The sequence below is a fragment of the Copidosoma floridanum genome, unplaced genomic scaffold (assembly GCF_036245765.1).
Source record: "Copidosoma floridanum isolate Cflo_tuat_1 unplaced genomic scaffold, Cflo_Japanese_pri ptg000013l, whole genome shotgun sequence".
Lineage (NCBI taxonomy): Eukaryota > Metazoa > Arthropoda > Insecta > Hymenoptera > Encyrtidae > Copidosoma > Copidosoma floridanum.
Window position 1 is genome coordinate 29,143,732 of NW_028321890.1, and position 15,476 is coordinate 29,159,207.

Sequence of the window (15,476 nt, forward strand, 5' to 3'; positions counted from 1 at the left end):
GGATCGGGAGTCGTGATATATTTACCAATTGACTCGACCAATCAGAGTGCAGCTCGTAATATACGCGAGTTTTTTTGAACGTTGAAAATATAGAAGAGACACACTTGTATACTAGCGGGTGAGTAGTATATATCTTTATAAAAAAATAATAAATTAATTAACTTGACAAGTTGTGCTGTGCGTTCCATGAGAGGTATCGGGTAGAAACAATTAATTGAAATTGACACATTTGTTTAAAATACATTTATTTTACCATCACAATACACGTATACCAATATATTTTTACACTTTTTTATATTTTACAATAAATTATTTATTCTACTTGACAGTACAATGCAACACCACGTTTGATCCATATTTTTGGATTAACATCAGATTTCAAATTAACCGACAACACGTAATTGTCAAACAAGTCTTCGGAGTTGCATTCACTATTGTGTAAACTTGGTGAAACATATACGGGACACTTGTAGCTATTTACAGAATTTATATTTTTCTTGAGAGTCAGTTCAAAAGAAATGACTGGCATCTCGTTGTAAAAAACTTTTGTCTTTGGATCGTTTATGGATTTACTTTGCTCATTCCACTTGGCACCTACCATGTAAAGTCCATAAACGCATACAGTGTTTTCTGGTACTTCAAAGTTATCGGAAGGTTCTTTTATGTCCAATACACTGAAATCAAATCCAACTTGATCGATAGGAACTTGTTTTTGTTTAGCAAAAATAACTTTCATGGTCGATAGTAGTCTTTCACAAGACATAAGCCCACCAAACCAGTAAAAATTTGGATGTCCATTAACAATCCAACTATTTATAAATTTGACACGTTCTAACAAATCTGTTATAAATTTTGAAAGCACATGTTTTGTACACAAGGAAACGTGAATTTTCCACGATTTTGGAACTGATTCTTTTAATATTTCTTCCGAAATGTCTTCCATTCTTTCCGACCAAACTAAATATCCACTTAAAGCTGTTTTAAGCTCGTTTAAAGTGTCCCTCACTACGTTTAGACACTTATTGTACATTTTTACTTCTTCAACTAAAACGCAGTTCAAAGAGTCCGATTCCACAATTGGATACTTTTCTTCTACAGCTCTGATGTTGAAGTTTTCTGGTATTAATTCAAGAATTTCCAAAATTATTGACTTTAGTTGATTGTTTTTGCTTTCAATGTCAGGAATCACAGTAGTTTCGTTTAAGCAAGACAATGATATTAAAAATTTTTTAACTTTGTTACTGTTTTTCAGCAAAGCTACATTTTTATCAAGACCTACATCTTCCGGTGACGTGTTAGCCGGAATCGTATTTCTAATGTGTTTCAAGTAATCTCTGTATTCGATTCTCTTCGGCACTCTGTATGCAAAAACAGTATCAAAGTCGTAATTCGAGTCGCTTATAACTCTAAAGTTACAGAAATCTAAGAGTAAAGTGTCTAAATAAATTTTATCTCTAACGTCCATTATTTTTCCACCGTAATTGCATTCGCTTAAAAAATAATTCAAAGCTTTGAAAGGAACTTTGTCACATTGGTTTATCCAATTCTTCAATTGTGTAATTGACATTTGTAAATCCGACTCGTCAAAGTCACACTTGAAATTCCAGCCTTGGCTGCCAAAGTGCCGTCTTTCCCGGACAAAAGCATGAAAAAGACAAAAGCCGTAGAGCAGCTTTGAAAATGTCTTGTCTTTCCCAGGACAACCTTCGAAAAAATCCTTATCCTTTATCGGCTCGGACTTGTACGACCAAGTCAAGGTTTGCTTTACATCTTGCGGAAAGTCAAAGGCAATTTTAATACTGTTTTGTAAAATACCTATTGGAAACTTGTCGTCGGTTTGAGCGCTCATCCAAAGACGGAAGCCCAAATTCGTATTGGACACCGTGAACTCCTCGCACATCTTTTCGAACTTTGTCATCCAAGTTAGCGCTAAATGACAATTGTGCAAAAACACCCACTCCCCATTCTTTCTACCCATTTCTATCAACAACTCGGCCTTTTGCCCTTGCGATGGACCCATCGACAATACATGCAATTTTGCAGAGTATCCTAAGACTTTGGCCAATTTATTGACGATTGCGAAAGGTGACGAATAACTGGGCAAAATAAACAACAACGGCGTGAAACAACTAGACTCAGCGTACGGACGCGTTACGTTGTTTGGGACGAACGAACCGTTGCCATGTCCAACCACGGATTCAACGAATTCGGTTATTTTCGCAATTATCCTGTCGGGGCACAAAATTCGCGTGACAATCAACTTTTGAAAGTTCGTCAGTTTATTATCCCAAGGCGGGGGAATGCAAAAGTCATCACAGTCGATTGAGTTGCATGATTTCTTCCACTTGGCAATATTCGTGCTGAAGCTGTTGGCAAAATTTTGAAAAACACCGAGCGAATTGCTAATCTTGCATACTTCCTTCCACGACTTGTCGGACAGCCACTGGGGCGCTGGATTATTATTATTGGAAGAGATTGTCGCGTTGTCTCTGGTGAAATATTTTCCGTCCAAGTTCATAAAGACGTTGAACTCTTGTTCGGTAACTTGTTCGGTGTCCATCAAAGTTTTTGCACACAATAGGAACGAGTAAATGAGCTTGTGCCGGTCGAGAAGGGCGTTTTGGACGCTTAGGTGGAGATTTTGTATCGACGACATTTTCAAGTAGTCGATGCGTTTTTTGTGAATCACGCTACGATTCGAGGTTTCGATGGATTTGATGTACAATTGCGTGAACCACGCGAGCGAAAATCTGTACATGTGGTTCAGATTGGGCAGTACGTTCAGCGTACTGTACAAGTCCGCGCAATATTTTGTGAATTGAGCGTAAGTTTCGCGAAACGCATCGATTTCTTCCTTGGAAATTCTCGTGGCCTGTTGACGCTTCGTGAGGTCTTCGGCCAAACTCTTGGAGGAGTCCAATATCTTGATGGCTCCTTCGTCCTCCAGAATATTCGTAGACGAAGTCGTCAGAACGTGCAAAATGTTGTCTTCCTGCTGCTCGAGTATTCTCTTGTTGTTTATATTCTCGGCTAATACTTTTTCAAATTTCTCTTGGAGTTCCGGCCTTTCTCGAGATATCACGATGTCCAGAAGCCGATCTCGCAGAGCATCGCTGGGCAACAAGAAGTCGATCACTGTGACCTTGTTAAATATGTCAGCCGAGTAACAAGGCTTGTGGTGCCTTGTTGTAAAATAAAATCGAAAACTCGGCTTGTACAGCATGTTTTCTCGTCCAAGATTTATGTACGGAGTTTCCGAAAGTTCGTACACATATCGAGTGAGAATTGGATCGACGGAAACACTTATTTCCTTATCCAAATTTTCTAACAACACGGGGTTGCCCGATTCAACATGCTGCTGAATCGACTTCATGAGGTTCGCATCTGTGACTTTCAAAACTTGCAAGTTATTCGGTTTCTCCATGTTCCTGATCCACTCGTTTGCCTGAGCTTGCGGATCGACGAATAAACACCACAATGGGGAATTGTCCATGATTATTGCGTTTTGCAACGAAAACCGGTTGTTCGACAAACCACACAATTGCCACGCGTTTATTTTCACCTCGTTTCCAAGGAAGCCTATAAAATCGTAATCATCTGAAAAGGGAACATTGTACACTTTCATGAACTCTTTCCACTCGGTGATCACTTTTTCGCGGTACACCAGATTAAACGATGATAAATATGTTATCACGGTACTGGACATGAACGCATCTCCAGCTAAGCTGTCGTAGGATCGACCGAGTTTGTTGGCCGAATCCAGCCATCGGGTTTTCTCGCCGCTGAGGCTGTAAATCAAACCTTCGGCTTTTTTCAGCTTAACAGTACAGTCCTTCACTTCCCTTTCCAGTTCCAATTTCTTCAAAAGCGTGGCCTGCAGGGTACTTTTCAACACTGCCAATTTTCTGTTCAACTCGGCCAAGGTATTACGTTTGGCGTTCAAAAAAGCTTCCGTCTCGTCGCACTCTTTTTGAGCTGCCACGAGTTTTTCCTTCTTCGGCGCCACAACTTTTGCCACCTCGTCGTAAGAGACCATGGCCCGGACCCATTTGCACAATCCCTCGGCAGCACTGGACGCTTTAGCGACTATGTGTGGCATAAAGTTCTTGTCCGACATGTAAGTTTTCTTGATCGTGGCCATGATTGCCGGGGATATGTTGTCCTTGTCGTAATCCTTGAGGTTTTGCAGGAAATTCATGTCACCCAAGACTCGTTTGCTGGGACCCCAGTAGTCCATGGTTTTTCTGCCGGTTACGGAATCTATGACCCTTTCGGACGGCACGCCCAGCATCACGCAAACTGCAGCCATGACGAGTTTGACGGTGTCGGGGGGATTTTTCATTGCCTTGACCAACGTGATGTCCGTGGGCTTGAGGGTGTTCAGAGCAGCAATGGCATCCTCCAAAATGGGTATGGCAACGGCAAGTTCGGATTCGCACTCTGTCCTCAAAATACCGGCTATCTCGGCCTTTTTGTTAGCCACCTCTTCGTCCCGCTTAACGAGAACAGTTGTCTTTTCCACGCTCACGTTCTCGTTCTCGATTTCCTTCATTGTTTCCTCGGTTTCTCGAGCCGACGCTTCCAGTTGCGGCCTGAGTTTCGTCAACGTGTTTTTCATCTGTGCCACTTCGCGAGCTGCCAGCTGCAACTTGTCCAATCCACTCAGATATCGTTTTCTCGTTGCTTTGATCTCCCTTTGTTTATCAGAGATTATTTTCACGCACAGCTTTATCGTACGCGCGAAACTCACGGGCGTTACGTGTGACATTATTCCCGTTTCTTCGTAATAACTCGTGCTTATTTGCCTCATTCTACCGTGACAATGTTTACTGGCGAGTATTAGTTGTTGCTTCACGGAATCTTGAATACTTGTGTCTCTTGTGTACCAAGTAGCCACTTGTTCCAGTGCTTTTTCTGGCCAAGGGTCCAGCCAGTTGATCGTGCATTTGTCGATCAACGCGGGATACTTGTGCAAGTAGTCTAGTGAATTTTTTCGCGTGAGCCCTACGTTCAAAATAACGTGTAACTTTTGCTTGCACTGGTACAAAAAGTAATCGAAAATACTCGACATTTTAAGTTCTAAATTTCTGTTTCCGTTTTGGGCATCGAGTCGCACTTTTTTTATGACATCCCTTTGCTCGTCATCGGAAAACAACATAGGAATTTCCCCGAAACTCAGCAAACTGCTAATATCCCTTGCGAATTCCGGTCTCATCTGTCGATCGCTCATCAAAAGGACGTTATCTTTCTTTAGTGTCCCACAGTCCAGCAACATGGCTTTAATGTCGTTTCTCCAACACGTTTCGTTGTATTCCATGTCCATCGTTGGTTCGAACAAATGTTGTCGTTGAATGTGAGCAGCTAATCGCGCAAGCGATTTCCTCCCGGTACCACTCGAACTTATCATCAACATGCTGCCACCTGCGGTGGCCAGAACGCGACATATTCTGACTAAATGCTGAAGCACGTGGCACGTGACTACCATGTCGAGCTTTTTATCATTGCTCTCGTTGAATTCCCCCAAGTATTGCAAACACTTGTTCTTTAACTGCTCGAACGAACTGATTTCTTCGTACCTTCGTTTGCTTTTGTCCAAATCCACGAAATTGCCAAAAGCGAGATTTTGAAAACTGTCCAACGTCAGCTCGTTGTCCCCGTACTTTGGCAGATTGTCGAACACCGACTCGAACGTGTCCTTGAAGTACATCTTGACGGACTCGCGTATTTTCGAGAACAGCCATTGCTTGTCTTCGTTGTCGTTGATCCTATCGGCGAGTACGCGAAAAGCTTCGTGGGCCCACAGCCGGATGAAAGTTACTTTATTTTCGACCGACTCCTTGTGAACCAAGCTGCAACCGTTCACGATTCTTTGAACGTCCCTCATGGAAAAGCAATAAAGCGGCTTTGTCGGTACTGGTCGCAATTCTTGAACCGTGGCTTGGTACACTTCCAGCGTGGCGTTGACGATGCTGTTGACGCTGCTCGCAATGTCCGGAGCGAAGGAGTTGTTCTTCAAACCGATCGTGAGACTATTCGAAAAAATTCGAAACATGCTGTCCTTTGTTTGCGCGTACATGGCGAATACATTGAAGTGCCTCAGAAAACGGGGACAAGCGCCAAGTTTTTCCCTTCCTGTGGTCATCGCCGCGCCGAACAACACGTTTGTCACGGTTACTTTCTTCACGCGTTTCACATCATACCAAAAACCGTAATCCATGTACTGCCGTATCAATTCCGTTGTCGAGTTTGAATCCACATCGCTGCCGGGAATGGCGTTGAAATCGTCAATCAAGTGCACACAGCACATATTCTTGGACGGTCTGTAGTCGTAGTGCTTGATTTTATTCAACTTGGAGAGAAACAGTTCTTGGGCCTTGTCCGACCCTGTTAGGTAATCGAAATTAAAAAAGTTCATAATGTATTCCAACGTAGAAACGTTGGCGTGGTAGTTTCGAAGGAAAGCGGTCTTGCCGCTGGAACTTTGCCCACATAATATAAACGGCTTGCGATTTTTGAGGTGCAAGTTGAGAATCATGGATAGCTTCAAACTGTCGATCGTGGGTATGAAAATTTCTTGAAATGATACGTCCTCTTGGATTTTTTCCGTTTTAAGGATGTCCCCGCAGTTTTTCCAGTTGCCGGCTCCCTTGAATACGTAAACGTTGTCCTGTAGTCTACCTTCGGTGGGCAGCGCTACTTCCAATTGTTTTATATCGGGCGGACGAGGATAACGCTCGTTCAAGTTGTTCCATAAGGCCGCAAAAAATTCTTCGAATCTTACTTTCGACTCGAAATCTAGAGTTCCTGCCAGTGCCCAATTAATGGCCATTATAACGGCCGCTTGGGACCACACTGCGATGTAGTCTTTTTCTTTTCTGTCTAAATTATCTTCGAACGCTAAATTCATGTACATCTTGAACAAATCCAGGGTCGACATGACCAGGTGCAAATCTGTTAACGCCAAGCCAACTGTACAACGATTATTGCGCATGAATTCCAAGCATGGGTCCACGGTCCAGTCGAACAACGCGTAAATTTGTTTTTCGTGTCCACAAAATTGTTCCACGCTTATAATGTCGGCTAATAAAAAAGGTCTCCAGCCTATTGCCCAAGAATCTAAGTGAACAACACCACACCGGGAGATTGTCGAAGGTAAAGCGTCTTGCAAAGTCGATGTTTCGAAAAATATGTGTACCTCTTTACTTAATACTATTCGCTCGTACGAAGTTAAAAATAACGTTTTATCATCATCAAGAACTGTTTCCAACTTTTCGGTCCACGAACCACTTAGATTCCCATCGAATATCAACCATTTGCATTCAGAATTGTCCTTTTCTACCAGACGACGAAGCGCACTGGCACAAACTCCGTCGATCCACTTGCCAGTTCCTTTGTCAGTATACCCGTACATTCTATCGACACTCAAAGCCCCGGCGTTGACTACTTCACAGCTCACCACGAAATTGTCGTCTTGATTGTCTTGGTTGTGCAAAAGCGTTAAGGCCTCTTTGAGGACGCGTAAAATAGTCGATTTTCCGCTACAAGCGTCCCCAACGAGAATGATTGCCCTTCTAACATTCAACATTTCGTACAATTGAGCTACCTTTGACTTTAATACGTCGTGATTACTCAAGTGTTCGTCCGCACAGATTTTTTTCACTGCTTCTAAAAGATTGTCGTGATTAGGAGGAGGTAGCACTGCTCCTGGAAATATTGTACTTAATACATTTCGGAAGATGACGATGTCGTTGGCAGCCAATTGGGGAATGTTTACATCAATCAACGATCGAAAAAGTAAGGCTTGTTCTTCCTCGTCTGGGGATGCAAATTTCAATTGAGCTGCTCTCGCGACAACGCATTTCATGCTTCTTAATTTCAAATTGTAGGTTTTACGGGAAGACATCAGATCATTACAAAGATCGTAAACTTCGTTTAGCGCCGTCGCTAAATTCTTAGCATCGTCGAATCCTGCGGCGAACAGTTCGATTTGACAAATCTTTTCTGCGTCTGGATTCATGAAACAAACTGTTCTAAAATGTAGCCTCAAATTGTCCGGTAAGTTAAACAGTTTTGGTATCGTTGGGTTCACACTTATACTCAAATGGCTGTTTGGATTAAAGTCAAGATGAGCTCCGTCGATGTTTATGGTGGTTAAATTCATAATTTTGGTTTGAAAAATCCGGAAAATGTATTGCGCAATGACGGACAGTACTTCTTCTTTTATCGTTGTAAAATTTTTTAAAAACACCCACACGTCTAACGTCACTAGTCCTTTAAACGCATTGATCATGCAGTTGTAATCTTGCCTGTCATCTCCTTGAAATACAAACATTGGCTTAGCCAATGTTCTGGCCAAGTTTTTGATCGTTTCAGTTTTTCCGGTACCCGAGAAGCCAACGATTTTCCCGTAGTAATTTTGATTTGCTGCTTCCATCAAACTTCTGTAGCATCTCTCTGTCAGCGGCGTGTTGACCAATATTTTCTGATTACTACTGTAGTATTCGTAAGCATAGTTAATGCAAGTGTTTATGATAAAGACTTTGACTTGTTCGTCTTGACAGTAATAACGAACTTGAGCTTTCCAATCGAAATCTGCGTCATCGTGCACCTTTTTCTCAACAAGCAAATTAATTACTTCTTCTTGATGAATCAGAAGGATAATTAAAGAGGTAACGGTTTCTCGATCTTTTCTACTCAGACTAAGTTTTAAGAGCTGCCGAGCACTTTCTTTGTACTCGTTGAATTTATTGCGACAAACTTTTAAGGCCTCCGAGTTGGAAAGTATGAAACAATTGTGGATTTGCGACGTCCAAATGATTTGCCACGTGCAAAAGGTCACCATGGCAGGATTACTCGATATCCACGACAGAGACACTTCATCGTTAAATACCTCTAAAGATTTAACAATCTTGTATTTAATTGTACAACCGATTTCCTTGTCCAAAGTCACTAGCCAATCAGTTACAGAGCCAACATTAGACACGACTGAAACCACATTCTCCAACTTTAATTCCTCGCCATCTTCTCCCACGATCGAAACGATATTACTTTGTTGATCCATTTTTACTTGCACTACATTAGGAAAACACTTTTGCAAATGAGAATTTGCTTCAGTAACACACTGATGCTCGAATAAAAGTTTCATCATTTCACCATCTGACACGAAAAAAAATCTATTGAACGAAAGTCTTAGTCCATCAAGGTAACTGCGCACTTTTCCTCTTATCAGCTCGGCAGCATACATTCCTTCTTTAAGTTTGTCCAGTGCACTCGAGGTTTGCGTTATAAAATCAAAAGTCGGCGTCGACGCGACAGCTTCCTTGATGGATTTCAGCATAAAAACCACAAAATTATACAACTCGACCGCCGTTGCAAGATGACTCTGTACAGTTTGATGAATGAAAAACGGATTCAAGTACGTACACTGTTCTTGCACAGCATTCCACAATTCTATCGTATCGCGGACACAGCACAATTTTTTATAAAAATCAACTATTTTCGTTTCGATGGGCGCAATGAAGTAAGACGCTCTCATCTTTTTAATTTCCACGAAATGTTCTTCGAGTAGAATTTCTATTTGATCTTCATTGGCAAAAACTGGAAAATTCGATGATTCGTCAACGGACATTGAAAAACTAATGCTACTCCACTTGCCGATCATCGAATTCAACAACCGGCTCAAAGCTAATTCTTTGTTGGCTCCTAAGCTGATGACCTGGTACTTATCATAATCCCTCAACAAATCGATGTCGATCATTTTTCTCAAAGTTGTACCAGCATTGGGCAACAAATTTATGCCAGCTATGCTGGACATCTCGTCCCAGTGACGTTTTTCCAGTGCAGGGTTGCACATGCAAATCGCCAACGGAACGTACTTTTTAAACTCGCTTAAATCCCGTAGAGCTTGCCAGCACAGTTTCAACGGAGCCGGCTGTTGCATCGGATCTGGATCGTCGACAATCCCAGAGAACTTGAACGGCTTATTTGACGTCAGATCCGACTTAATCTTCACTTTGTACGCCCTGTGCATCTCCGTAATCTTGTTGAAGTAGCTTTCCGTTTTCTCTCTGATCAACTGTGCGTCCAAATACTCGAATGGCCCGTCCATCCAAACACCGTAATTCCTTTGCCATTGTGAAATCACGTGTATCAACGAACAAAACGAACTCATGACTTCCTTGACCTCGTCGACTTTGGGAAACGTCGTCTCTGGAAACTTGAAAAGCTTCTCCTCGTCGTTTATCCCCGAAATATGATTGTCCAGCAGACTTATCTTTTTTAAAATAGAAATCAGAAATTCCTTGTACTCGAGAATCCTGTTGGCATCGTCCATGTCATTAATAATGACCAATTCGGGAAAAATCGCGTCCACTTCCCCGTTCAGAGTATTGACCTTCTTCTGAAGCTCGTCCTCCAACTCGCCTTTCTTCGCTTCGCAAAATATGTTGTGCTGACTGAAGACAGGTTTTATCAGCTCCAGCCAGTTGATCGTGGTCCTGTTCAGTTCTACGTGCTCGTTGGACAACACGGCTAGTTCCAGCAGCGACGACAACATGCCCACCGAGCGCCGTATCTTCTCCTCCAACTCCTTCACCAAAACTTTCGAAGCGTGAGACACGTAATCGGTAAGCTCGAACAACGATTTCGTGTCATCGGGGATCGCCAGGGCTCTGCTCTCCAGATTCTCAAACTCCGCGCAAATACTCCGATTCAATTCCTGATGATTGTCGAGCAGTACATCGACGAGGATACCGATGATTTCGGACGCGTTCTGCTTCAAATCGCATATCGCCACCGACTGGTCCAACGTCCCGAAGTCATAGTACACACTCGGGGCCAAGTCCGCGACCTCTTTCAAGTACCCGTTGAACTTGCGCACCTCCGCGCAGTAAACATCAAAGTTCCTCCTACTAGCTATCAGCCGGTTAATCTGTCTCCTGGTCTTGCTCGAGCACAACAAATTGAAGCGCGCACTCGCGAACTCGTGGTGCTCGTGCAACGACTGGAAACACCCCTCGAGCACCTCTTGCAGATCCTCGTGAGCCCTCTTCAAAAACCACGCCGGCAAAGCTACCTTGATGTACCTCCTTTTGCCGTCATCCATCACTTTGAGCCACTCGCCCAGGGGCACTAGTTCCTGGGCTACGCTACCTACGCCATCCACGACCCGGTGGTACGCCGCGAACACATCGTCGATGCTCGGCTCGAGTTCTATTCCGTCGTTCCTGCACAACAGCGTCAACTTCAAGCGCGCCCAACAACCACCGGGGCCCCTCAGCGCGTCGATCAGCCCGTCGATGCTCTTCATCATGCTGTTCAAGATCTGCTGGGCCATGAAGCTCTCGGCGCAGTGCAACAACCTCGGCAGCCTCCTGTCGTCCTTCAGATGCGTCATCTGCAGCATGTGCCTCACTATCTCGTTGTAACACTGGTTTTGCACGATCACGCCGCAACGCTGCACGTCCCCGTTCATCATGTCGCTCAGCCTCGACACGTGCGCGCCCTCGACAGCCTTGTACTTATCGAAATTGACGAAACTCCGTGGAAGATTGTAGTGCATGATGTTGGCGATGCTCCTGATCAGCCGGTGGGACAGGAGGTACCTCTTGTTCAGGAGTTTGCGATTCGCGTGAAAAGTTAGGCCGAAATCCTCGGTCGAGGCTCTCCTGATTGCTTTCGGCGATTCGGCACTGGGCTCGCTGCCGTTGGCGACGCGCACGATACTGCGGGCGCTCAAATCTTGCATCTCCCGCAGGTAGTCCTGCCTGACCTCCTTCATGACGCTCATCAGGAACATGATGTGCTTTCTCTTGGAGGTCCTGGGAATCAGTTTCAGGATGTTTTCCTCCCACTCGGACAGCAGGCCCTGCACGTGGATGGTCTTTGCCAACTTGATGAGCTCCTCCTGGTAGAGGGTCTTTGAGATCCGATCGACACTGGCTCTCCACTTGTCGGTCAACTTATTATTGCTTGTCTGGGGAGTTGGCCTCGGCTTGACGAACCTCATGGCTTGGGCGCGAAACTTTTGCAGGGGGTTTCTCTCGAGGTGCTCGCTCTTGGTGAAATCCATCTCGGGTATTTGAACGGGACGCGGCGCTTTGGGCCTCTCGTGGATCAATTTGTAAAATTCGCGCTTTTCCTCCTGCATGGCTGCGGTGTTTTTTTTTTTTTTTTTTTTTTTTTCCTCGCGGTTCACACACTACGCGTACAAGTACGTGCACTTCGCGTTTCACACCCGAAACTCGACGCGCGAGACGGTGAAAAGCAACGTACGGAAATAGCATGAGTAATCTATGAAATTTCATCTGTATCCAAGGAAACAAGTAAATCGCATGTCTGCGCGGTGTTGTACCTATGCACCTTATTGTTAGGGAAACAGGTGTGTTGCGTGGGTGTTGGTAGTCTACTGTATAGATGTACATGGATTGTTTCACGAAAACTTTACTACATATTCGAAACAACATACAGGTTCAATTATTTCTTCATGTCCCGGTGTATTGCTTTTCATATCCATTGGAGATAAATAAGGTGTGAGATCGATGTATAAAAGCGATTGAAATATCGTTACTGCAACATTTTCGTTTTTTTTTTTTTTTTTGTTTTTTTTCCGAGCCAATAGTTTTTTAACTCTAGTACAATAATAACTGTGAATAAATTGTGGAAATAATGTCCATAATGCCCAATTTCGGAAATCCGAATACTACTGGATTTTCCGTGTAATCATCCATGTACAAATATATGTGTCTATTTGTAAGCAAAGTTTAAGCAGACATTGCATGTTACAGGCTTTAATAGCTGATTCTTGGAACATTGTTTTATGGTCAATTAATAATATTATTACATAAAATTTGTGTTAAGAAGTTAATATATATTACTTGTCATGTGAAAGCCAATTTTTAAGTGTAAACATTTGCCACCAGTGTAAGAGTGAAAGTATCCTATATACTCATAGCTTCATTACAACTGAACCAAACAACTAAATAAAAATGAGTAACATTTATATTCAAGAACCACCTGCAACAGGAAAGGTAATGTAGAAATAATTATTTGTTAAAAACAAATCCTTACAACTTGGATTATTTAAAAATTTTTCTCTAACCTATACATTTTATTGTAGGTTCTCATGAAAACTAGTGTGGGAGATTTAGATTTAGAATTATGGACGAAAGAAGCACCAAAAGCTTGCAAAAATTTTATTCAATTGTGCATGGAAGGTTACTATGACAATACCATATTTCATCGAGTTGTCAAGGGCTTTATTGTCCAGGGGGGTGATCCCACTGGCACTGGAGAGGGTGGTGAGAGTATTTATGGAGAACCTTTTAAGGTAAATATTGATTGATTGTTTCTTTAACGATTAAAAAATGTGTATAACGTTAGATTAATTTTTTTTTTCTTTTTCAACGAAGGATGAGTTCCATTCAAGGTTACGCTTTGTTCGAAGAGGTCTCCTGGCTATGGCCAATGCTGGGAAAGACGACAACGGGTCCCAATTTTTCTTTACACTTGCTGCAACTCCCGAGTTGCAGAACAAACACACCATATTTGGAAAAATAACTGGTGAAACCATTTATAACATGTTAAAGCTCGAAGATACTCTTGTAGATGAGGTATGAGCATTGTATTCAATGTAGAACTATATCAGTTATATTAAACTGGCATTGTTTTTGTTGTCATGGTATTTTAGACTGACAGACCGATTTATCCTCAAAAAATATTGAAAACAGAAGTTCTCAGTAATCCTTTTGATGATATTGAACCCAGGGTGGTTCCCAAAACTAAGTCTAATGAGGAAAGAATCAAGAAAAGACAAAAGAAAGGCGTCAAGTGAGTATTAGAAAGATCTTATCTCGTCACTGTGAATAACTGTTGTAATGAAATTTCGTAGAGATTTCAAATTATTGTCATTTGGTGAAGAAGCCGAAGAAGATGAAGATGAATCGGTAGTTTTAAACAAAAAGTTGAGCACCAAAGGTAAATCAGCTCATGATGTTTTAAATGATCCAAAATTGAGTTCTCAACCAGTCATTGAAGTTCCACCAAAAAAAAAATCCAGAATAGATGGTTCTGGTCATTCTGAAAGTGATAGTGATGCTAGTGATGATGAGCTAGCTATGGAGGAAAAAGCTGTGGCAGAAAAAGAAAAACAGTAATACATTTTTAAAAATACAACTTTATTTTTACAATACAACAATGTATTGAATGTGTTGTAATTGTTGTAGAGAAATGGCAGAAAGAATAAAAAGTAAATTGAAGGGATCAAAGAAATTTGTTAATGAAACAAAAGTACAAAAACACAAAGATAATGACGACGAATCGGAAGAGGAAGAATATTACCTTGGCAAAGAAAAACACGATGAAAGGAAAAGAAAAACGTACGTAATTTTTTATTAGTTTTCATCATCCACCTTATGATTCGGGAATTCGAAGAAAATTTTTTTATGTTCTACAACAGGATAGAGATAAAAAAAGAAATTCGCGACTTGAAGCGTGGGATGCGTGACGATAAAAATAAAAAGCTAGAAGAAGAAAAGCAGAAAGTAGAAGAAGAAAAGAAGAAAGAAGTCAAGTCCGAGTTGATAAAAGAGTATCATCAAACGCAGGAAAAATACAAGGAGGAGCACAAAAAAATTCCAAAGAAAGGTAAATAAAAAAAAAAAAAAAAAAATTACGTACCCGTAACTAATCTGGAATTACGTTGCAGGTGTCTCGAGGGAAGATTTCACGCTCTCTCTGCTGAATAAATTCAAAAACAAAATCATTAGCGTGAAAGAACATCAGATTGACGGCGAAGTCACGGTGCCAAAGAAATCAGAAAAAGCAGACGACGAAGAGGACGACCCAGACGACATGTCTTGGATTGTCCAGCCTTTGCGCTGCGAGGAAAAAGCTCCTGTGCTCGCCAAAGACGCCAGTTCCAAGGGCGACGACTGGTTCGAGATTTACGATCCCAGAAATCCGATCAACAAACGAAGACGCGGTGATGGCGCTGATAAGTCAAAGAGCAGTAAAAAATAAGTTGTTCTCGTTGAAAGTTGTGCTTAGTATTTTAAGATGAACTGGTACATTGTTTGTGTAAATAGACTGTAAAATAAATACTAATTTTCCTACAAAATAATAATAATGTTACTGGTGTGTCCATTAAATATGTCACGTTAGCAGGCGTTACTGAATACTTGTTCAATTAAGGCTTGAAAAACTTGTTGCAAAAATGCAATTACTTCATCCACAACACTTGAAGATAACGGGCTAATCTAAAGTTATAATCACAAGTAAATTTCTTGAAGGTTCACATGCTTCCTCGTTAACGTTGCTTTCAAAAGTAAATTCATGAAGCAAGATTAAACACCAAAGCCTAATTGCCTTCCACAAAATAGAAACTCGACCAAGTACACTTGAGCATGTAAAATTTAGAGACTCCTTTTGTCAATTTCAAGACCATATTATATCCCAGCGGAGAAAATTCCAAACACATC

At 41.9% G+C, this 15,476-nt stretch overlaps 2 protein-coding genes across 3 annotated transcripts; one reads left to right on the forward strand and one right to left on the reverse strand.

The window, feature by feature from the left end:
- The first annotated feature begins 93 nt into the window (after positions 1 to 93).
- LOC106640643 (spliceosome-associated protein CWC27 homolog) lies at positions 94 to 15,102 on the forward strand. Of its 2 annotated transcripts, XM_089591180.1 has the most exons (9): positions 94 to 118; positions 12,786 to 13,028; positions 13,118 to 13,327; positions 13,410 to 13,610; positions 13,688 to 13,827; positions 13,889 to 14,149; positions 14,223 to 14,375; positions 14,456 to 14,643; positions 14,705 to 15,102. In XM_089591180.1, exons 2-9 carry the CDS (start codon positions 12,987 to 12,989, stop codon positions 15,016 to 15,018), a joined length of 1,509 nt encoding a protein of 502 aa, XP_089447306.1. In that variant the 5' UTR covers positions 94 to 118; positions 12,786 to 12,986; the 3' UTR covers positions 15,019 to 15,102. The 2 variants fall into 2 exon arrangements, with proteins under 2 accessions (XP_089447306.1, XP_014210221.2); XM_014354735.2 differs by lacking the exon at positions 94 to 118 and having other exon boundaries at positions 12,776 to 13,028.
- LOC106640644 (dynein axonemal heavy chain 7) lies at positions 314 to 11,788 on the reverse strand. The gene has a single exon (XM_089591176.1). It carries the CDS (start codon positions 11,786 to 11,788, stop codon positions 314 to 316), a length of 11,475 nt encoding a protein of 3,824 aa, XP_089447302.1.
- Positions 15,103 to 15,476: the final 374 nt, after the last annotated feature.

Bases quoted from the DNA above. Each gene is read 5' to 3' on its own strand.
- LOC106640644 (XM_089591176.1), bottom strand. From the start codon at position 11,788: ATGAGCGTCATGAAGGAGGTCAGGCAGGACTACCTGCGGGAGATGCAA.
- LOC106640643 (XM_089591180.1), top strand. From the start codon at position 12,987: ATGAGTAACATTTATATTCAAGAACCACCTGCAACAGGAAAG. The intron at 13,828-13,888 runs GTGAGTATTAGA...GAAATTTCGTAG, and splicing joins AGACAAAAGAAAGGCGTCAA to AGATTTCAAATTATTGTCAT. The intron at 14,376-14,455 runs GTACGTAATTTT...GTTCTACAACAG, and splicing joins GATGAAAGGAAAAGAAAAAC to GATAGAGATAAAAAAAGAAA.